General features: G+C 41.8%; 1 protein-coding gene across 2 annotated transcripts in view; it reads left to right on the top strand.

Annotated features, from left to right (window-relative positions):
• eif4e2 (eukaryotic translation initiation factor 4E family member 2) overlaps positions 1-16,794 on the top strand; it is a 62,972-nt gene that overhangs the window by 35,409 nt on the left and 10,769 nt on the right. For both annotated transcript variants that reach the window (XM_072254537.1, XM_072254536.1), the window contains exon 6: positions 11,118-11,254. In XM_072254537.1, coding sequence (XP_072110638.1) covers positions 11,118-11,254 — 137 coding nt within the window. The remainder of the gene's footprint in view (positions 1-11,117; positions 11,255-16,794) is intronic.

Below are 16,794 nucleotides of genomic sequence, written 5' to 3'. Positions count from 1 at the left end.
TTGTTGGAAAGTTCATTAACTGGCAATATTATCTTCAGACTTTGTATTCAGTGTCCATGTTAAAGAGGATCTTTATATCAGGGTTTCTAGAAAGCCCTCCTTACAGGCTATGAAATTTCAGTGAGGGGATGTGAGCGAGGATATTAATAACATGACAAGGATACCACCAGCGGCAGACTATAATCAAGTGCTTGAGATACTGCATGATGACATCTCCAGACAAGAAACAGTTCATCCCGAAGCATTTCAAGTCATTGTTGGGGGCTTCAACCAAGCTCATTTGGAAAAAACCATGCCCCGTTACCATCAGCATATAACCTGTAGCACCTGAGGTCCCAATACACTAGACCATTGTTATACTCAGACAAAGAGTGCTTACCATTCCATGCCCAGATTACATTTTGGTAACTCTGATCATTTGGCTTTCATTCTCCTACCTGGCAGGGGGTAATGAGCAAAGCTTCAGTTATTAGACCAACAAAGAGGTGGTTGCGGGAGGAAGAGGAGCAGCTACGGGTTTGCTTCGAATCATTGGACTGGGCCATGTTCACAGAGTCTGAATGAATATACCATGGTCATCACAGATGTTATTAAAAACAATTATAGATGAGTGTGTCCCCACAAAATCATTGAGTCTTCCCCAACCAGAAGCCCTGGATGAATCATGAGATCCACAATCTGCTGAGGGCCAGATCAGGGGGCAGTCAAGTCTGGTGACCAAGAAAATTACTAGAGGTCCAGGGTACGATCTCCAGAAAGCTATCTTATGAGCAAAGTGGCAATTTCAGACTAAACATGAATCAATGAAGTATGCTCGACAGTTGTGGCAGGGCTTGAATACTATTACCGCTTATAAAGGTAAATCAAATGACATAGATGGCAAAAGTGTTTTGCTTCCAGATGAGCTCATGTCTTCTATGCTCACTAACTGTCAAAACATGGAGGAACAATTATGAACACCCAGAGCCGCTGATGATTCTGAGATTTCAATCTGAGGCTGATGTGAGAGCCAACCTTCAGGAGGATAAGCCCACAAAAAGCATCTGGGCCCATATGGGGTACCTGACCAAGTGGTTAAGATCTGTGCTGATCAACTGGCTGGAGTGTTCACTGAGATCTTTAACCTCTTGCTTCGGCAATTTGAGGTACCCATTTGTTTCAAGCAGGCTTCAGTTCTGCTGGCGCCTAAGAAGAACATATTAACTTGCCTCAATGACTATCATCAAGTAGTACTTACATTCACAGTGAATACGTATTTTGAGAGGCTCGTGATGAAATATATCAACTCCTGCCTAAGAAGCAACTTGGATCCACTCCAATTTGCCTAACAACAGGTCTACAGCAGACGCCATCTCTTCACTAAACCCTGGAATATCTGGACAGCAAAGATGCATATATCAAGATGCTCACTATTGACGACAGCTTGGCATTCAATACCATTATCCCCTCAAAAGTAATTGAGAAGCTTCAAGACCTTGGCCTCAATACCTCCTTGTGCAGTTGAATCCTCGATTTCCTACCTTGAAGAACCCAATCAGTTTGGATTGGCAATAATATCTTCTCCATGATTTCCACCAGCACAGGAGCACCACAAGGCTGTGTGCTTAGCCTCCTGCACTACTCATCTACATGAAGCTTTGTTGCAGGAGAGCAGCATCCATCATCAGCCCCCCCACCCAAAAAAAGAAACATCAGGAAGATGATACAGGAGCTCACATTATCAGGTTCAGGAACGGTTATTACTCCTCAACCATCAGGCTCTTGAACCAAAGGGGATAATTTCACTCAACTTATCTTGCCCTATCATTGAAATGTTCCCACAACCTATGGACTCACTTTCAAGGACTCTTCATCTTATGTTCTCAATATTTGTTGCTTATTCATATATAACTATTATTTCTTTATTTTTGTATTTGCACATTTTGTTGGTTTTGCACACTGAACGTCCAAGTTGGTGCGGTCTTGCATTGATTATATTATGGTTATTATTCTTGTAAGATTTATTGAGTATGCCCACAAGAAAATGAATCTCAGGGTTGTATAGGGTGACATATGTACGTTGATAATAGATTCACTTTGAACTTTGAATTCAGACTTAGAATGACTCCAGCAATCTGACTCATATTTATCATATTTTTCATGTTCCCAATTATCAAGGCATGGAGGTACATTACACAGCAATCAATAAGTTACTCTGTTCTCTTATGTGAGAAGGTGACACAAAACTATCACCAACAAGAGTAATGGTGACATTTTCCTGTGGAATTGGAGTGGTCTGGAGAAAATGGTATTAGTCTTTACTAGATTGCAGGCACAGAATCAGTAATCGTAGAAGATAACATCCTGTCTTACATAATCTTCAAAACTCACCACTCACATCCCACTGTATATCGGTGGCACGGCAATGTCAACTGTGAGCAGTTTCAAATTCTTGAGAGTGCACGTCTCGCACAACCTTTCATGGTCCCAGAACACACCATACTCAATGAGGAAAGCTCACCAGTGCCTCCACTTTCTGAAGAGCCTGAAGACAGTTGCACCATGTACATCTATACTTGCGTCCTTCTACAGATGCACAGTAGCGATAACCTTAAAAAGCTGCAACACTACACAGTACGTAAACTACACTGCGGCTGACAGCAAGTCTCTATAACTGTTATTCAAAGCTGCCCAACGCATCACTGGCACCAGCCTGCCTGCTATCAAGGACGTGTATATAGAGACGTGCTGGAAAAGAGCTAGTAATATCATGAAGGATCCCACACACCCTGAGTATGGACTGTTTGTCCCACTGCCATCAGGGAGGAGGCTACGCAGTGTCCATGCCAGGACCTCCAGACTAAGAAGCAGTTACTTTCCCCAAGCAGTAAGGCTAATCAACACCTCCACCCATGAACCCACTCCTCCACACCCCCAGTGACCACTACTGTATCATTTCCTGTCCGTCACCTTACGTACAGGCACTCCTATGCCTAGCGTTACTTTATGGAAATACAATCAATGTATGTATACAAGCTATCTTATTTATATTTATGGTGTTTTAGAAAAGTTATTATTGTGTTCCTTACTATTTTTTTTGTGCTGCATCGGATCTGGAAATAATAATTATTTTGTTCTCATTTACACCTGTGTAATGGCAATGATATTAAACAATTTTGAACTTGAAAACCTAGTTTACCCTCATCACAAAATTCTTTTTGGCTTGTAAGTATCCTCTAATTGCCCTCTTTCTCACCATAATCACGACCCCCTACAATTCGCCGACCGACACAACCAATTGACAGATGATGCAATAGCCACTGCGTCCCTGTATTCCCATGACTGTATTGCCACCCACAGATCCAATCTGCTAATTAAATTTGCCGATGACACTACATTGATTGGCCTTATCTTAACGAGGTGGCCTACAGGGAAGAAGTCATCTCTCTGATGCAGTGATGTCAAGAAAACAACCTCACCCTCAATGTCACATAAACAAGGGAATTGGTTGTGGATTACAGGAGGAATGGATATGGGCTAACCCCTATGGAACTGGGGTTGAGGGGGTAAACAGCTTAGAGTTCGTCAGCATCCACATCACCGAGGACCTCATGTGGTCTGTACACACCAGCTGCGTGGTGAAAAAGGCACAACAGTGCCTCTTTCACCTCAGATAGTTGAGGAAGTTTGGTATGGGCCCCCAAATCCTAAGAACTTTCTACAGGGGCACAATTGAGAGCATCCTGACTGGCTGCATCACTGCCTGGTATGGGAACTGTACCTCTCTTAATCGCAGGACTCTGCAGAGAGTGGTGCGGACAGCCCAGCGCATCTGTAGTTGTGAACGTCCCATGATTCAGGACAGTTACAAGGACAGCTGTGTAAAAAGGGCCCGTAGGATCATTGGGGACCCAAGCCATCCCAACCACAATCTATTCCAGCTGCTACCATCCAGGAAACAGTACTGCAGCATAAAAGCCAGGACCAACAGGCTCTGGGACAATTTCTTCCACCAGGCCATCAAACTGATGAACTGAAGCTGACTTGAGTGTTCTCTATATTACATTGACTGTGCTACTTATTGTAAATTATTATAAATTACTATGATTGCATATTTAGATAGAGACGTAACATAGAGATTTTTACTCCTCATATGTGAAGGATGTAAGAAATAAAGTCAATTCAATTCAATATAAGATCTTCCTTCTACTCTGGCCCTGACTCTAGACTAGGAAAAGAATTTTAAGATACTGTATTGCTCGATAGCTTCTTGCAGTCACCAGTTGGTGTCAGCACATGGAGTCATAGAAAAGTACAGTATAAAAACAGACCCTTCAGCGCATCTAGTTCATGCTGAACTATTTAAATTGCCTACACCTATCAATCTACACGGAGACCATAGCCCTCCATACCCTTACCATCCATGTACCTATCTAAAATGTTGAATTTAAGCTCACTAGCAGCTCGTTCCACACTCTCATGACCCTCTGAGTAAAGAAATTTCCCCTCATGTTCCCCTTAAACTTTTAACCTTTCATCCTTAACCCATGACCTCTTTTTGCAGTCCCACCTAACAGTAGAAAAAAGCTTGCTTGCATTTACCCTATCAAATTCCCTTTCAATCTTCTGCTTTCCAAGGAATAAAGTCCTAACCTATTCATAATGCATGTCCTTCAGATGCAGCAACATCCTTGTAATTTTTCTCTGTACTCTTTTCAACCTTATTTACATCTTTCTTGTAGTTAGATGATCAAAACTGCAAACAATACTCCAAATTAGGCCACACCAAAATCTTTTACATCAATTCCCATATCCCTTTGTTCTACCGTACTCCTCAGTGCCCTACCATTCACTGTAAAAGACCTACCCTGGTTGGTCCTACTGACCTGTAACACCTCGCACATGTCTGCTTTAAATTCTGTCTGCCATTTTTCGGCCCATTTTTCCAGTTGGTCCAGATCCTGCTGCAAGCCGTGATAGTCTTCCTTGCTGTCCACTGCACCGACAATCCTGGCATCATCTGCAAATTTGTTGATCTAGTTAATGTCATTATCATCTAGATCATTGATATAGATGACTAAACAACAATAGACCCAGCACCAGTTCCTGCAGCATTCCACTAGTCACAAGCCTCCAGTCAGAAAGGTAGCCACCTATTACTGCAAACAACAGAATTCTGCAGATGCTGGAAATTCAAGCAACACACATCAAAGTTGCTGGTGAACGCAGCAGGCCAGGCAGCATCTGTGGGAAGAGGTGCAGTCGACGTTTCAGGCCGAGACCCTTCGTCAGGAGTCTCGGCCTGAAACGTCGACTGCACCTCTTCCTACAGATGCTGCCTGGCCTGCTGCATTCACCAGCAACTTTGATGTGTGTTGCACCTATTACCACACTCTGGTTTCTTCCACAAAGCCTATGTCTAATCCAATTTACTACCTCATCTTGAATGCCAAGCAACTGAAACTTCTCGACCAATCTCCCATGTGGAACCTTGTCAGATGCCTTGCTGAAGTTTATGTTGACAATACCCAGCCTTGTCTTCATCAAGTTTCCTCAAAAACTCTATAAGTTTGGTTAGACACAACCTAACATGCACCAAGTCATGCTGACTATCCTTATGTCTATCCAAGTACTCATACCTGGTCCTTACCAATAATTTTCCTATGACTGATGTCAGGTTTGAGGCCTATAATTTTCTGGTTTATTTTTAAAGCCTTTCTTAAACAGTGGAACAACATTGGCTATCCTCCAGTTCTCTGGTACCTCGCCTGTTGCTAAGGGTGACCTAAATATCTCTGAAGGTCCAAGGGAACACCTTGTCAGGGCTGGGCATTTATTCACCCTAATTTGCTTCAAGACAGCAAACATCTCCTTTGTAATCTGTATGGAGTACGTGAGGCTGATGATGCTTTGCTTCACTTCTATAGATGGTCAGCAGAGGGCAGATTTGAGTTGCTCTTTGTATACTAACTTGCTGTACCAGATATGACTGATGTGTAACCAGGGCAAGGGCAAAAGGTGCATTGCGAGCTAGCTTCGTAGAGTACTAGTTTGCACCTGGCTTCTGTCCCTGAGATTTTGTGGTTTTGCAGCAGAAGGCTGATTTATTTGTTCATTAAGATCCACTTAACCACACATTGCTCTGCGACAACACCGGTGCGAAGCTGTTTCGGCCCTAGTGCCCTTCCCTTGGATGACGTCGATGGCGTGGAGGGGGGGGAGTTGCAGCATAGGCAACTGCCAGTCTTCCATACAACCTTGTCCAGGCCTCCGCCCTGGAAACCTTCCAAGGCGCAACTCCATGGTCTCACCAGACTAATGGATGCCTAATAATAATAAGATCCTGGTATCTCAGGATGAAGGTAGGATAGTGGATGTTGTGTATTTGGACTTTAGTAAGGCACTTTGAGAAGTTCCTGCATGACAGGCTAATCTGGAAGGTTAGGTGGCATGGGATTCGGGGGAGCTAGTGAGGTGGATTCAGAATTATGGAAAGCAGCGGATGAGAGTAAAAGGTCTAGTCTGACTAGAGGCCTGACTAGAGTGGGGTGCCCAAGGGTCAGTGTAGAGATCTCTGTTATTAATTATTTAAGTAAATAATTTGGATATGAATACATGGTATAATTAATAATTAGCAAGTTCGCTGATATTACATTTAGCAGGTTGTTAGACGTTACGATGAACCTCCTCTGGACCCTCTCTGATGCCAGCATATTCTTTAGATAAGGGGCCTAGACTGCTTACAATATTCCAAGTGTGGTCTGACCAATGCCTTATAAAGCCTAGGCATTACATCCTTGACCTTATATTCTAGTCCTCTCTAAATTAATGCTAATATTCATTTTCCTTCCTTGCCACCAACTCAACCTGCAAGCCGACCTTCAGGGAATCCTGTAAAAGGACTCCCAAGTCCCTTTGTACCTCGGATTTTTGGATTTTCTCTCCGTTTAGAAAATAGTCCACACCTTTTACCAAAGTGCATGGCCATTCGCTTCCCTACAGTTTATTCCATCTGACACTTCTTTGCCCATTTTCCAAAGCTGCTTTAAGTCCTTCTGCAGATTCTCTTCTTCCTCAATACTACCTACCCATCCACCTATTTTTATGATCTGCAAACTTGGACACAAAGCCATCAATTCCGTCATCCAAATTGACAAAAACATGAAAAGGTGCGATCTCAATATTGATCCCTGTGGAACACCACTAGTCACTGGCAGCCCCCATTATTCCCACTCTTTGTCTCCTGCCTGTTGGCCAATCTTCTATCCATGCTAGTATCCCTCCTTTAATATCAAGGGTAATATCTTGTTAAGCAGCCTGGCACCCTGTGAAAAGGCCCTCTGAAAATCCAAGTAAACAACATCCACTGATTCTTCTTTCTCTATCTGCCTGTTCTTTCCTTAAAGAATTCCAACAGATTTGTCAGGCAAGATTTCCCCTTAATGAAACTGTGCTGAGTTTGGGCTTCTTTATCATGTACTTCCAAACGCTCCAAAACCTCATTCTTCATAATGGACTTCTCAACCACTGCCTTTTCAATTTCCTGTTGACATTTACACCCCACATCCTGGCTACTGTTGAAGACCTGCATATAACTCCCATTGGGGTCTTTTCACTCTTGAGGTTTCTTAACTCTACCCACACGGATTCTATATATTCCAATCCTATCCAGCATTTTCCTAACCACTTAAGTCAGGCTAACTGGTCTATAATTTCCTTTCTTCTGCCTGCCTCCCTTCTGAAAGAGTAGAGTGACATTTGCAATTTCCTAGTCCTCTGGAACCATGGGCAGGTCACCCTGCTTATGTCCTCTTCCAATCAGCTTTGGCCAGCTCCCCTCATGCTTCTGTAATTCGCTTTACTCCACTGAAAAACAGATACATATGACTATCTTCTCCCTCTCAAACTGCAGGGTGAATTCTATCATATTATGATCACTGTTTCCCAAAAGTGCTTTTGCCTTAAGCTTCCTAAACAAATCTGGTTCATTACACAACATCAAATCCAGATTTGCCTCCCCTCGTGGGCTGCTCTAAAATGCCATATTATAGGCATTGTACAAATTCCCTCTCTTGGGACCCTGCACCAACTAATTTTCCCAATCTAAATGCATATTGAAATCCCCCATGACTATTGTAACATTGCCCTTATTATTTGCCTTATCTATTTCCCACTGAAGTGTATATCCCACATCCTGGCTACTGTTTGTAGGCCTGTATATAATTCCCATCAGTTTCTTAACTCTACCCACAAGAATTCTAAATGCTGTGATCTTATGTCACCTTTTTCTAAGGATTTGAGTTTTTCACCTCCCAACAGAGCCTCCCCACCCCCCTGCCTAAATGTGTGTCCTATTGGTATAATGCGTACACTTGGATGTTGAGCTCCCACTATGATTGTCTTTCAGACACATCTCAGTGATGCCCAGAACGTCATGCTTGCTAATTCTAACTGCACTACAAGATCATCTATCTTTTTCTTTATACTGTGTATATTCAAATATAACACCTTCAATTCTGTATTCATCATCCTTTTCAATTTTGCCCTCATGTTACACTTCACTTCATCCCATTCTTTGCAATTTTGCGCTATCATCTGCCTGTTCTTCCTCACAATCTCACTACACAATGCATTTTATACCAATTACTCCATCCTCAGACATATCACTCCGGTTCCTATCCTCCTGACAAATCAGTTTAAACCCTTCCCAACAGCTGTAGTGAACTTACCCACAAGGACATTGGTTCCTCTTGGGTTCCAGTGTAACTCATCTTCTTCTGTACAGGTCATACCTTCCAGTGAAGAGATCCCAATGATCCAGAAATCTGAAACCCAACCCCCTGCACCACTTCCTTAGCCTCCAAAGCCTGTGGGACAGAATACTTTGAAAGTTTCAACTCCAACTCTTACCTCTAATGTGAATGCCCTTGGTTCCACCCAAAGTACGCTGCTGCTGTGTTGGCACTAAACAAACTGGCAAGTGTTTGAAAAGGAAATCCAGCAGTTGACAAACAAGGTCTCAAGAACAAACAAAATGTCTGCTGAAGTACTAAAACATGGTGGGGAAGCATTTCTGGGGCAAATTCATGTCCTCTTTGGAGGGACTTGGGGGCATGTTAGTGGATCTCAGCTCCTGTAATTATCACCAATTTTAAAAATCCAATCGCATTAATTATAAAGGAGTTTTTCTGCTGTCTGCCACGGAAGGAATCATAGCAAGAATTCTCCTTGGCCACCTATCTCCCTTAGATGATGAGCTTCTTCCAGAGTTGCAGTGTGGATTTTGACCATCAGAAGGCAGAATGGACATTTTGGCTTCTTGTTGTCTCATGTACGCAGATACAGTGAAAAGCTTGTCCTGCATACTATGTATGCAGGTCAAATCATTACACAGTGCATTGAGGTAGAACAAGGTAAAACAATAGCAATGCAGAATAAAGTGTAAACGACAGAGAAAGTGCAGTGCAGGTAAACAATAAATTGCAAGATCATAATGAGGTATATTGTGAGTCCATTTTATCATACAAGAATCTTCTGTCCTTGACTTTAGTGGTGTGTGCTTTCAGGCAGCATGATGGGAGAGGGGAGAATAGAGAATATCCCAGGTGGGTGGGATCTTTGATTTATGTTGGCTGCTTTACTGAAGCAGCAAATAGTATACTGTAGATGGGGAAACAGCTGGGTTCCATGATGTGCTGAGCTGCGTCCACAACTCTGCAGTTTCTTGTGTAACTTGCAGAGCAGTTGCCATACTGAACCATTATGCATCCAGACAGAATGCTTAATTTGGTGCATCAATAAAACTTGGGAAGGATCAATAAGGATATGCCAAACATGATATTCATTGTGCAACAAGTGAAAACCAAAAGATGATATAGGAAACTACATCAACTGCTATACAAGGGGATTGTTAACCTTCCAATAGCTTTTGTCTCCAACACTTTAGGAAGAATATTGCTCAAATCTGGCTCTCCTGAAAATGAAGTTTTCACCATTTTCCTTTTGCTCCATGATTTTTACTGATGCGTACACTACAGTATTGGTCATGGTGCAGAGTGGGGTTGAACAAAATCATGTCAGACTAATTCTCTTCAGTCTTCCTTGCTACAAGCCTTATCACGCCCCCCCCCCACCTTCCCTTGCCACCACCACCCACCTATTTCCAGCAAAAAGTCTTACAGCAGTGAAATTGATGTACAAGGTATGTGGGAATCTTTAATATCTTGAGGCAATTTTGTTTGTGATGAGACAGTCTTAGGCATCAAGTCGATGGTATGCAGACTGCAATGTGAATGTGAACATTTGGAAACAGAACTCAAAAACACTATTTATTCTCTTACGTAGTGTGCAAAAGAGTTGAACTTCATACTAGGCATTTGGAAGAGAAAGATCCTTCTCCCAGTCTGCTCAACACAACTATCTCTCCCTTGCAACCATTTTCCATATCAAAAGAGCCACCTTACAGCTGGAATAAAACAGTCCAGTGGTGGATTTTATCAGTCTGCCACTCAGCACTGTCTTTAGCCATGGAAGTATTTAAGGATCAAGGCCTTAACCTGGCACTCTGCTCACAGTCTACAGAACATGAGTGATAGCATGGATCAACGATGCAGTTAATTGCAGAGCACTGGAGAAATCTTACCACTGCTGCATCCTATAAAATCCTCCAAATCCAGCAGCAAGATATACATACCAACATCAATATCCTCTTCAAGTGACCATTTCCAGCTTTGAGACTCTTATACTTGACCAACTCCTGTGGGGAAGCATCATTGTCTGCAAGTCACATATTCTTCACATTCTTGTGTCTACTTCACGCAAACACGAGGAAATCTGCAGATGCTGGAATTTCAAGCAACACACATAAAAGGACGCAGGGTCTCAGCCCAAAACGTCAGCTGTACCTCTTCCTATAGATGCTGCCTGGCCTGCTGCGTTCACCAGCAATTTTTATGTGTGCTGCTTGTATCTACTTGTCTGTTTGTAGTTTTCTATTTATTTCTTTGAAAAAAATACTTTGGTATTATGTAGAAGAGCATTGCTGCTGGTTTGATTGCAGATAGTTGCATGCAGCAAGACACGATAGTCATCAATGAATGTGGTACAAGAACTCACTCAGAATTCTCTTTCATTATTAGGAAGATATTATCTCAATATGGAATAAAACTGCAAGTGATCAAGCTACAACAGCTCGCATACGGGACACATTGCGACGTGTTCTAAATTTACCACCCAATACCATAATGGAATACAAGACTCACACTGACAGTATCAAGTGAGTATGACCTATTAGCAGAATTCCTTGATAAAAATGTTTACCGGCCATTGTCTTCAAAATTTTAATTTAACATTGCACAAAAATGCACAAATTGGTTCATATGCAGATGTATGAAAGCAAATAACAAAAAGAAATTCTTTGTTAGGCATTTCCGTCAGTGGAATCATGGGCACTGAGACCAAGATGGTGAAATGAAAAGATTTGACAGACACATGTTGATGTGTTCATTCTCCCAATGTCACCCTGTTCCTTCAATGAAACTAATGAAGTTGTTTCAGTTTCTTGTGTTGTAATCCATTTCAAGTTACTAGCTTGAAGGGTCTGATGTTCACTTCATTTGTGTTGCTTTGAATGTAGTTTTTAATCAGTCATGAGTTGTTTTTTCTTTGGCAGTTGAACGGGGCACGACTGCGCAAGTGCGTGTAAGTGGGACCGTGAGGCAGCGGGAGTATTTAAAAGAGAGCAGTTTGTGGAAGTCGGTCATTTTCTTTGGTAGTTGAACGGGGCATGACTGCACAAACGCGTGTAAGTGGGACCATGAGGCAGCGGGAGTGTTTAAAAGAGAGAAGGTTAACGGAGCGGGCAACAGAGTAGAGGGAGACAGAGTAGGAAGGCTTTGGCTCCTGAGGCTTCAGCAAGCAGAGGCTGAGGGAGAGCTTCAATTCAAGTGAGGTAAGGCTGGGTAAGTTCCTTTAATAAATCTAATTTCCTTAAGAGTAGGTAATGGAGGCAGTAGTTAGGGCAGATGAGTGCTCTGTTTGCTGGATTTGGGAAGTCAGGGCGAGCACAATCGTCCCTGATAACTACATCTGCGCAAGGTGCATCCAGCTGCAGCTCCTGACAAACTGAGTTAGGGAACTGGAGTTGGATGAACTTCGAATCATTCAGGAGGCAGAGGCAGAAATAGAGAGGAGTTACAGGGAGATAGTCACCCCTAAGAGTCAGGAGGCAGGTAGTTGGTTGACTGTCAGGAGAGGGAAGGGGAACAGACAGAATGAGCAGAGCACCCCGTGGCCATTCCCACCAATAATAAGTACATCGTTTTGGATACTGTTGATGGGGACGACCTACCAGGGACAAGTTGCAGTGGTTGTGTCTCTGGCACCGAGACGGGACCCTCAGCTCAGAAGGGAAGAAGGGAAGGAGGGAAAAGAGGAGAGCAGTAGTGATAGGGGATTCGATAGTTAGGGGGACAGATAAGAGGTTCTGTGGAAGAGATCAAGAATCCTGGATAGTCTGTTGCCTCCCCGGTGCCAAGGTTCACGATATCTCAGATCGAGTTCTCGGTATTCTCAAGAGGGAGGGTGAGCAGCCGGATGTTATGGTCCACGTAGGGACCATTGACGTGCGTAGGAATAGTGAGGAGGTCCTGAAAGGTGAGTTTAGGGAGTTAGGCGCCAAGTTAAAAGACAGGACCTCCAGGATAGCAATCTCAGGATTGCTACCAGTGCCACGTGCAGGCGGGTTTAGAAATAGTAAGATAGTGCAGATCAACACGTGGCTGAAGACATGGTGCAGGAGGGAGGGTTTCAGATTTATAGATAATTGGGCAGTTTTCCAGGGAAGGTGGGACTTGCTCCGGCGGGACGGTCTACATCTGAACTGGAGGGGGACAAATATTATTGCAGGTAGGTTTGCTAGAGAGTGGAGTTAAACTAGATATGAGGGGGGAGGGGAACCAGAGTGTAGGAACAGATGTAGGGAAGAAGGAAGAAAAAGAAAATAGTTAAGTTGTTTGCACCGGTAGGACGAAGGGTCTCGGCCTGAAACGTCGACTGTACCTCTTCCTAGAGATACTGCCTGGCCTGCTGCGTTCACCAGCAACTTTGATGTGTGTTGCTTGAATTTCCAGCATCTGCAGAATTCGTCATGTTTCAGAAGATATGAGGTTACTTTGGCAAGTAAGGTGAAAATAAATCCCAAGGGTTTCTACCGTTATGTTAATAGCAAAAGGATAGTGAGGGATAAAATTGGTCCCTTAGAGAATCAGAGTGGACAGCTATGTGTGGAGCCAAAAGAGATGGAGATTCTGAACAATTTCTTTTCTTCGGTATTCACTAAGGAGAAGGATATTGAATTGAGTAAGATAAGGGAAACAGATAGGGAAGTTATGGAAACTATGATGATTAAAGAAGAGGAAGTACTGGAGCTTTTAAGGAATATAAAAGTGGATAAATCTCTGGGTCTTGACAGGATATTCCCCAGGACCTTGAGGGAAGTTAGTATGGAAATAGCAGGGGCTCTGAGAGAGATACTTCAAATGTCATTAGAAACGGGGATAGTGCCGGAGGATTGGCCTATTGCTCATGTTGTTCCATTGTTTAAGAAGGGTTCTAAGAGTAAACCTAGCAATTATTGGCCTGTGAGTTTGACATCAGTGGTGGGTAAATTATGGAAGGTATTCTTAGAGATGGTATATATAATTATCTAGATAGACAGGGTCTGATTAGGAACAGTCAACATGGATTTGTGCGTGGAAGGTCATGTTTGACAAATCTTACTGAATTTTTTGAAGAGGTTACTAGGAAAGTTGACGAGGGTAAAGTGGTGGATGTTCTATATGGACTTCAGTAAGTCCTTTGACAATGTCCCACATGGAAGGTTGGTTAGGAAGGTTCAGTCGTTAGGTATTAATATTGAAATAGTAAAATGGATTCAGCAGGGGCTGGATGGGAGATGCCAGGGAGTGGTGGTGGATAATTGTTTGTCAGATTGGAGGCCGGTGACTAGTGGTGTGCCTCAGGGATTTGTAGTGGGTCCAATGTTATTTGTCATGTATATTAATGATCTGGCTGATGGGGTGGTAAATTGGATGAGTAAGTATGCAGATGATACTAAGATAGGTGGAGTTGTGGATAATGAAGTAAGTTTTCAAAGCTTGCAGAGAGATTTAGGCCAGTTAGAAGAGTAGGCTGAAAGATGGCAGATGGAGTTTAATGCTGATAAATGTGAGGTGCTACATTTTGGTAGGACTAATCAAAATAGGACATACATGGTATATGGTAGGGCATTGAAGAATACAGTAGAACAGAGGGATCTAGGAATAATGGTGCATAGTTCCCTGAAGGTGCAAATAGCAATACTGAGGTAACGTGTATTAGAATGCTTCACATAACAACTTTGCCAACAACTGATATTGTACTTTGCTGTTCATAAGATGTAGGTTATAATTTGCTTTAAGGCATTGTGCAATTTTTAATAAATCAAAGGAATAAAATTTGCATTTTGCTGTGTGGAAGATTTTGTGATGTCACTGCTTTCCAACATTTTAAATGTTGCCATTTTTTTTTGTTCTGCAGTGTTCTATTGCTTTGTTGTGAGGATCATTTCAAGTATCATATATAATACACGATATGATCTTCACAACAAAGCAATAGGACTCTTATCTAACAGCAAGAGAAAACTGAACTGCTGAACTGGGAGATGGTTTCTTGGGCCTACTGTTACTTAGGAAGCACAGGATCAGATGACTCAGTCTTGAGAGAATAGGTGTCACTTATTTTCAAGTGGGATAATCAACTCATGATGTGCAGAATGAAGTATAATGAAAAAACACAAAATATGCATGTCTAGAAATTTAATGGCGTATCAATCTTTAGAATTTTTTAAATAAAATTGCAATTTGGATCTTTATTTTTGCAAACGGCGTCAGTTTCTTTTAATGCTTATTTAACTAAACACTTTTCGAAGTAATCAGAACTAAGGGTATACAAGTATCATTTTAATAGCTGTAAGTGATCATTAAAAACAAGTGAGCTGTAATTTGTTTAACACTGATTTAGTAATGAAACAGCACCATTATTATTCACAATGATGATGTTGACATCATGAAAGTAAGTTTAATTTTCTTGAATTTTTAATTATGGTACTTCAACTTAATGCTCTAGTGACTGCAAGCGCATGTAAATCCAGTGCAGCCAATAGTATTTCACTTAAAATCAGCTGTAAGCTGATTCTGAACATAGTCTGATAGTTATCAGAATAATGAACTCTTCGGATATGTCATTTAACCTCTGTTTAATAGAGGATGAGTGTATAAACTCCAGCTCTTGCTGTAAACAATCTATATTCCTATCATTAAGCAAAGTTCTAAACTTATCAGCAATCAGAAAAAAACCAAATCTGAAGTAAAAACACCACTAAATACAGGAAGTACTTGGTTCTGATGAAAGGTCATGGACCTGAACTGTTAACTGCTGCCTGACCTACTGTGTGTTTGCATTATTTAGTGTCTTGTGTTTGCATTTTTATTTGAATGCATTCATTGTTGTCAAAAAGAGGATAGAAATTGTATTTCGTACTTCAAACTTGCTTGAAAGTACGACAGAGTTTTATGATGCTCAAGTTCCCACCTGACTGAGAGATAACCATAAAATATTTAAGGTCAATTTTTCTAGCTATGGATGTAGAGATTTGCATAATTAATCCAACCTTTCATTGTTGAACAGTAACCATGTAAACATCTAGCAAACCTATTAAATAATGGTCATTTATTCTCTTTTGACTGGAGCTTGGTCACCAGTGGTATTCCACAGGGATCTGTTCTGGAACCTTGCCCTTCGTGATTTTTATAATTGACTTGGATGATGAAGTGGAGGAAAGGGTTAGTATTCCAAAACCATTTGAACTGCCTAGACCCAGTGACTTGCACTAGGACCTTAGCCCTCTATACCCCTACCATCCATGTGCCTAACTAAACTTCACATAAATGTTGAAATTGAGCTCATATACACCACTTGTGCTGGCTGCTCATTCCACCCTGTTACGACCCTCCGATTGAAGAAGTTTTCCCTCTTATTGCCTGAACTTTTTCACCTTTCACCCCTAACTCAAGACTTCTGGTTATAATCCTACCCAGCCTCTGGAAAAAGCCTGCTTGCATTTACCTATCTGTACCCCTCATAATTTAATATACCTCCATCAAATCTCCTCACTATATTCTATGTTCTAAGGAATAACCTTTCCTTATAACTTGGGTTCTCCAGACCTGGCAACATTCTTGTAAATTTTCTTTGTAGCCTTTTGACCTTATTTACATCTGTCTTATAGGTAGGTGACCAAAACTGCACACAATACTCCAAATTAGGGTTCACCAACATCTTGTACAACTCCACTGACTATAGAAGCTTTGTGACTGGTTATTAAATATATCCACACAATCCTTTGGCCTTAACAGTCACATACTTACAGATACTGATTGAAAATTTTCAACAGTAAACCTGACCATCATCCTCAAGCACAAGTTAGTCAAATGACAAGTCCCCCCTAGAGACACCTCCTGAAATATCTTCTTGAATGAGTAGGACATGGATGGGGCTTAATGCTCAATCCTGATTGGCTGGATCTGAATTACTTATTCCTGATTGGTTAGTTTGAATTGGCCTTGTGACTGTTGAGGCTGAAGGATAGTATGGATAGATTGGATAACCAGTCACAAAGTTTCCATAGTCAGTTGCATATACAGTATGGCCCTGATGTATTGAAGGACTTTAGGAAATTTGCTTTCACATTTCATCTTTTCCTTCCCAAAAGTTCTT

This window comes from Mobula birostris, chromosome 4 (genome assembly GCF_030028105.1).
Source record: "Mobula birostris isolate sMobBir1 chromosome 4, sMobBir1.hap1, whole genome shotgun sequence".
Classification (NCBI taxonomy): Eukaryota; Metazoa; Chordata; class Chondrichthyes; order Myliobatiformes; family Myliobatidae; genus Mobula; species Mobula birostris.
The sequence above is the reverse complement of the archived record's forward strand: the minus strand, read 5'-3'. Positions and strand labels throughout refer to the sequence as shown.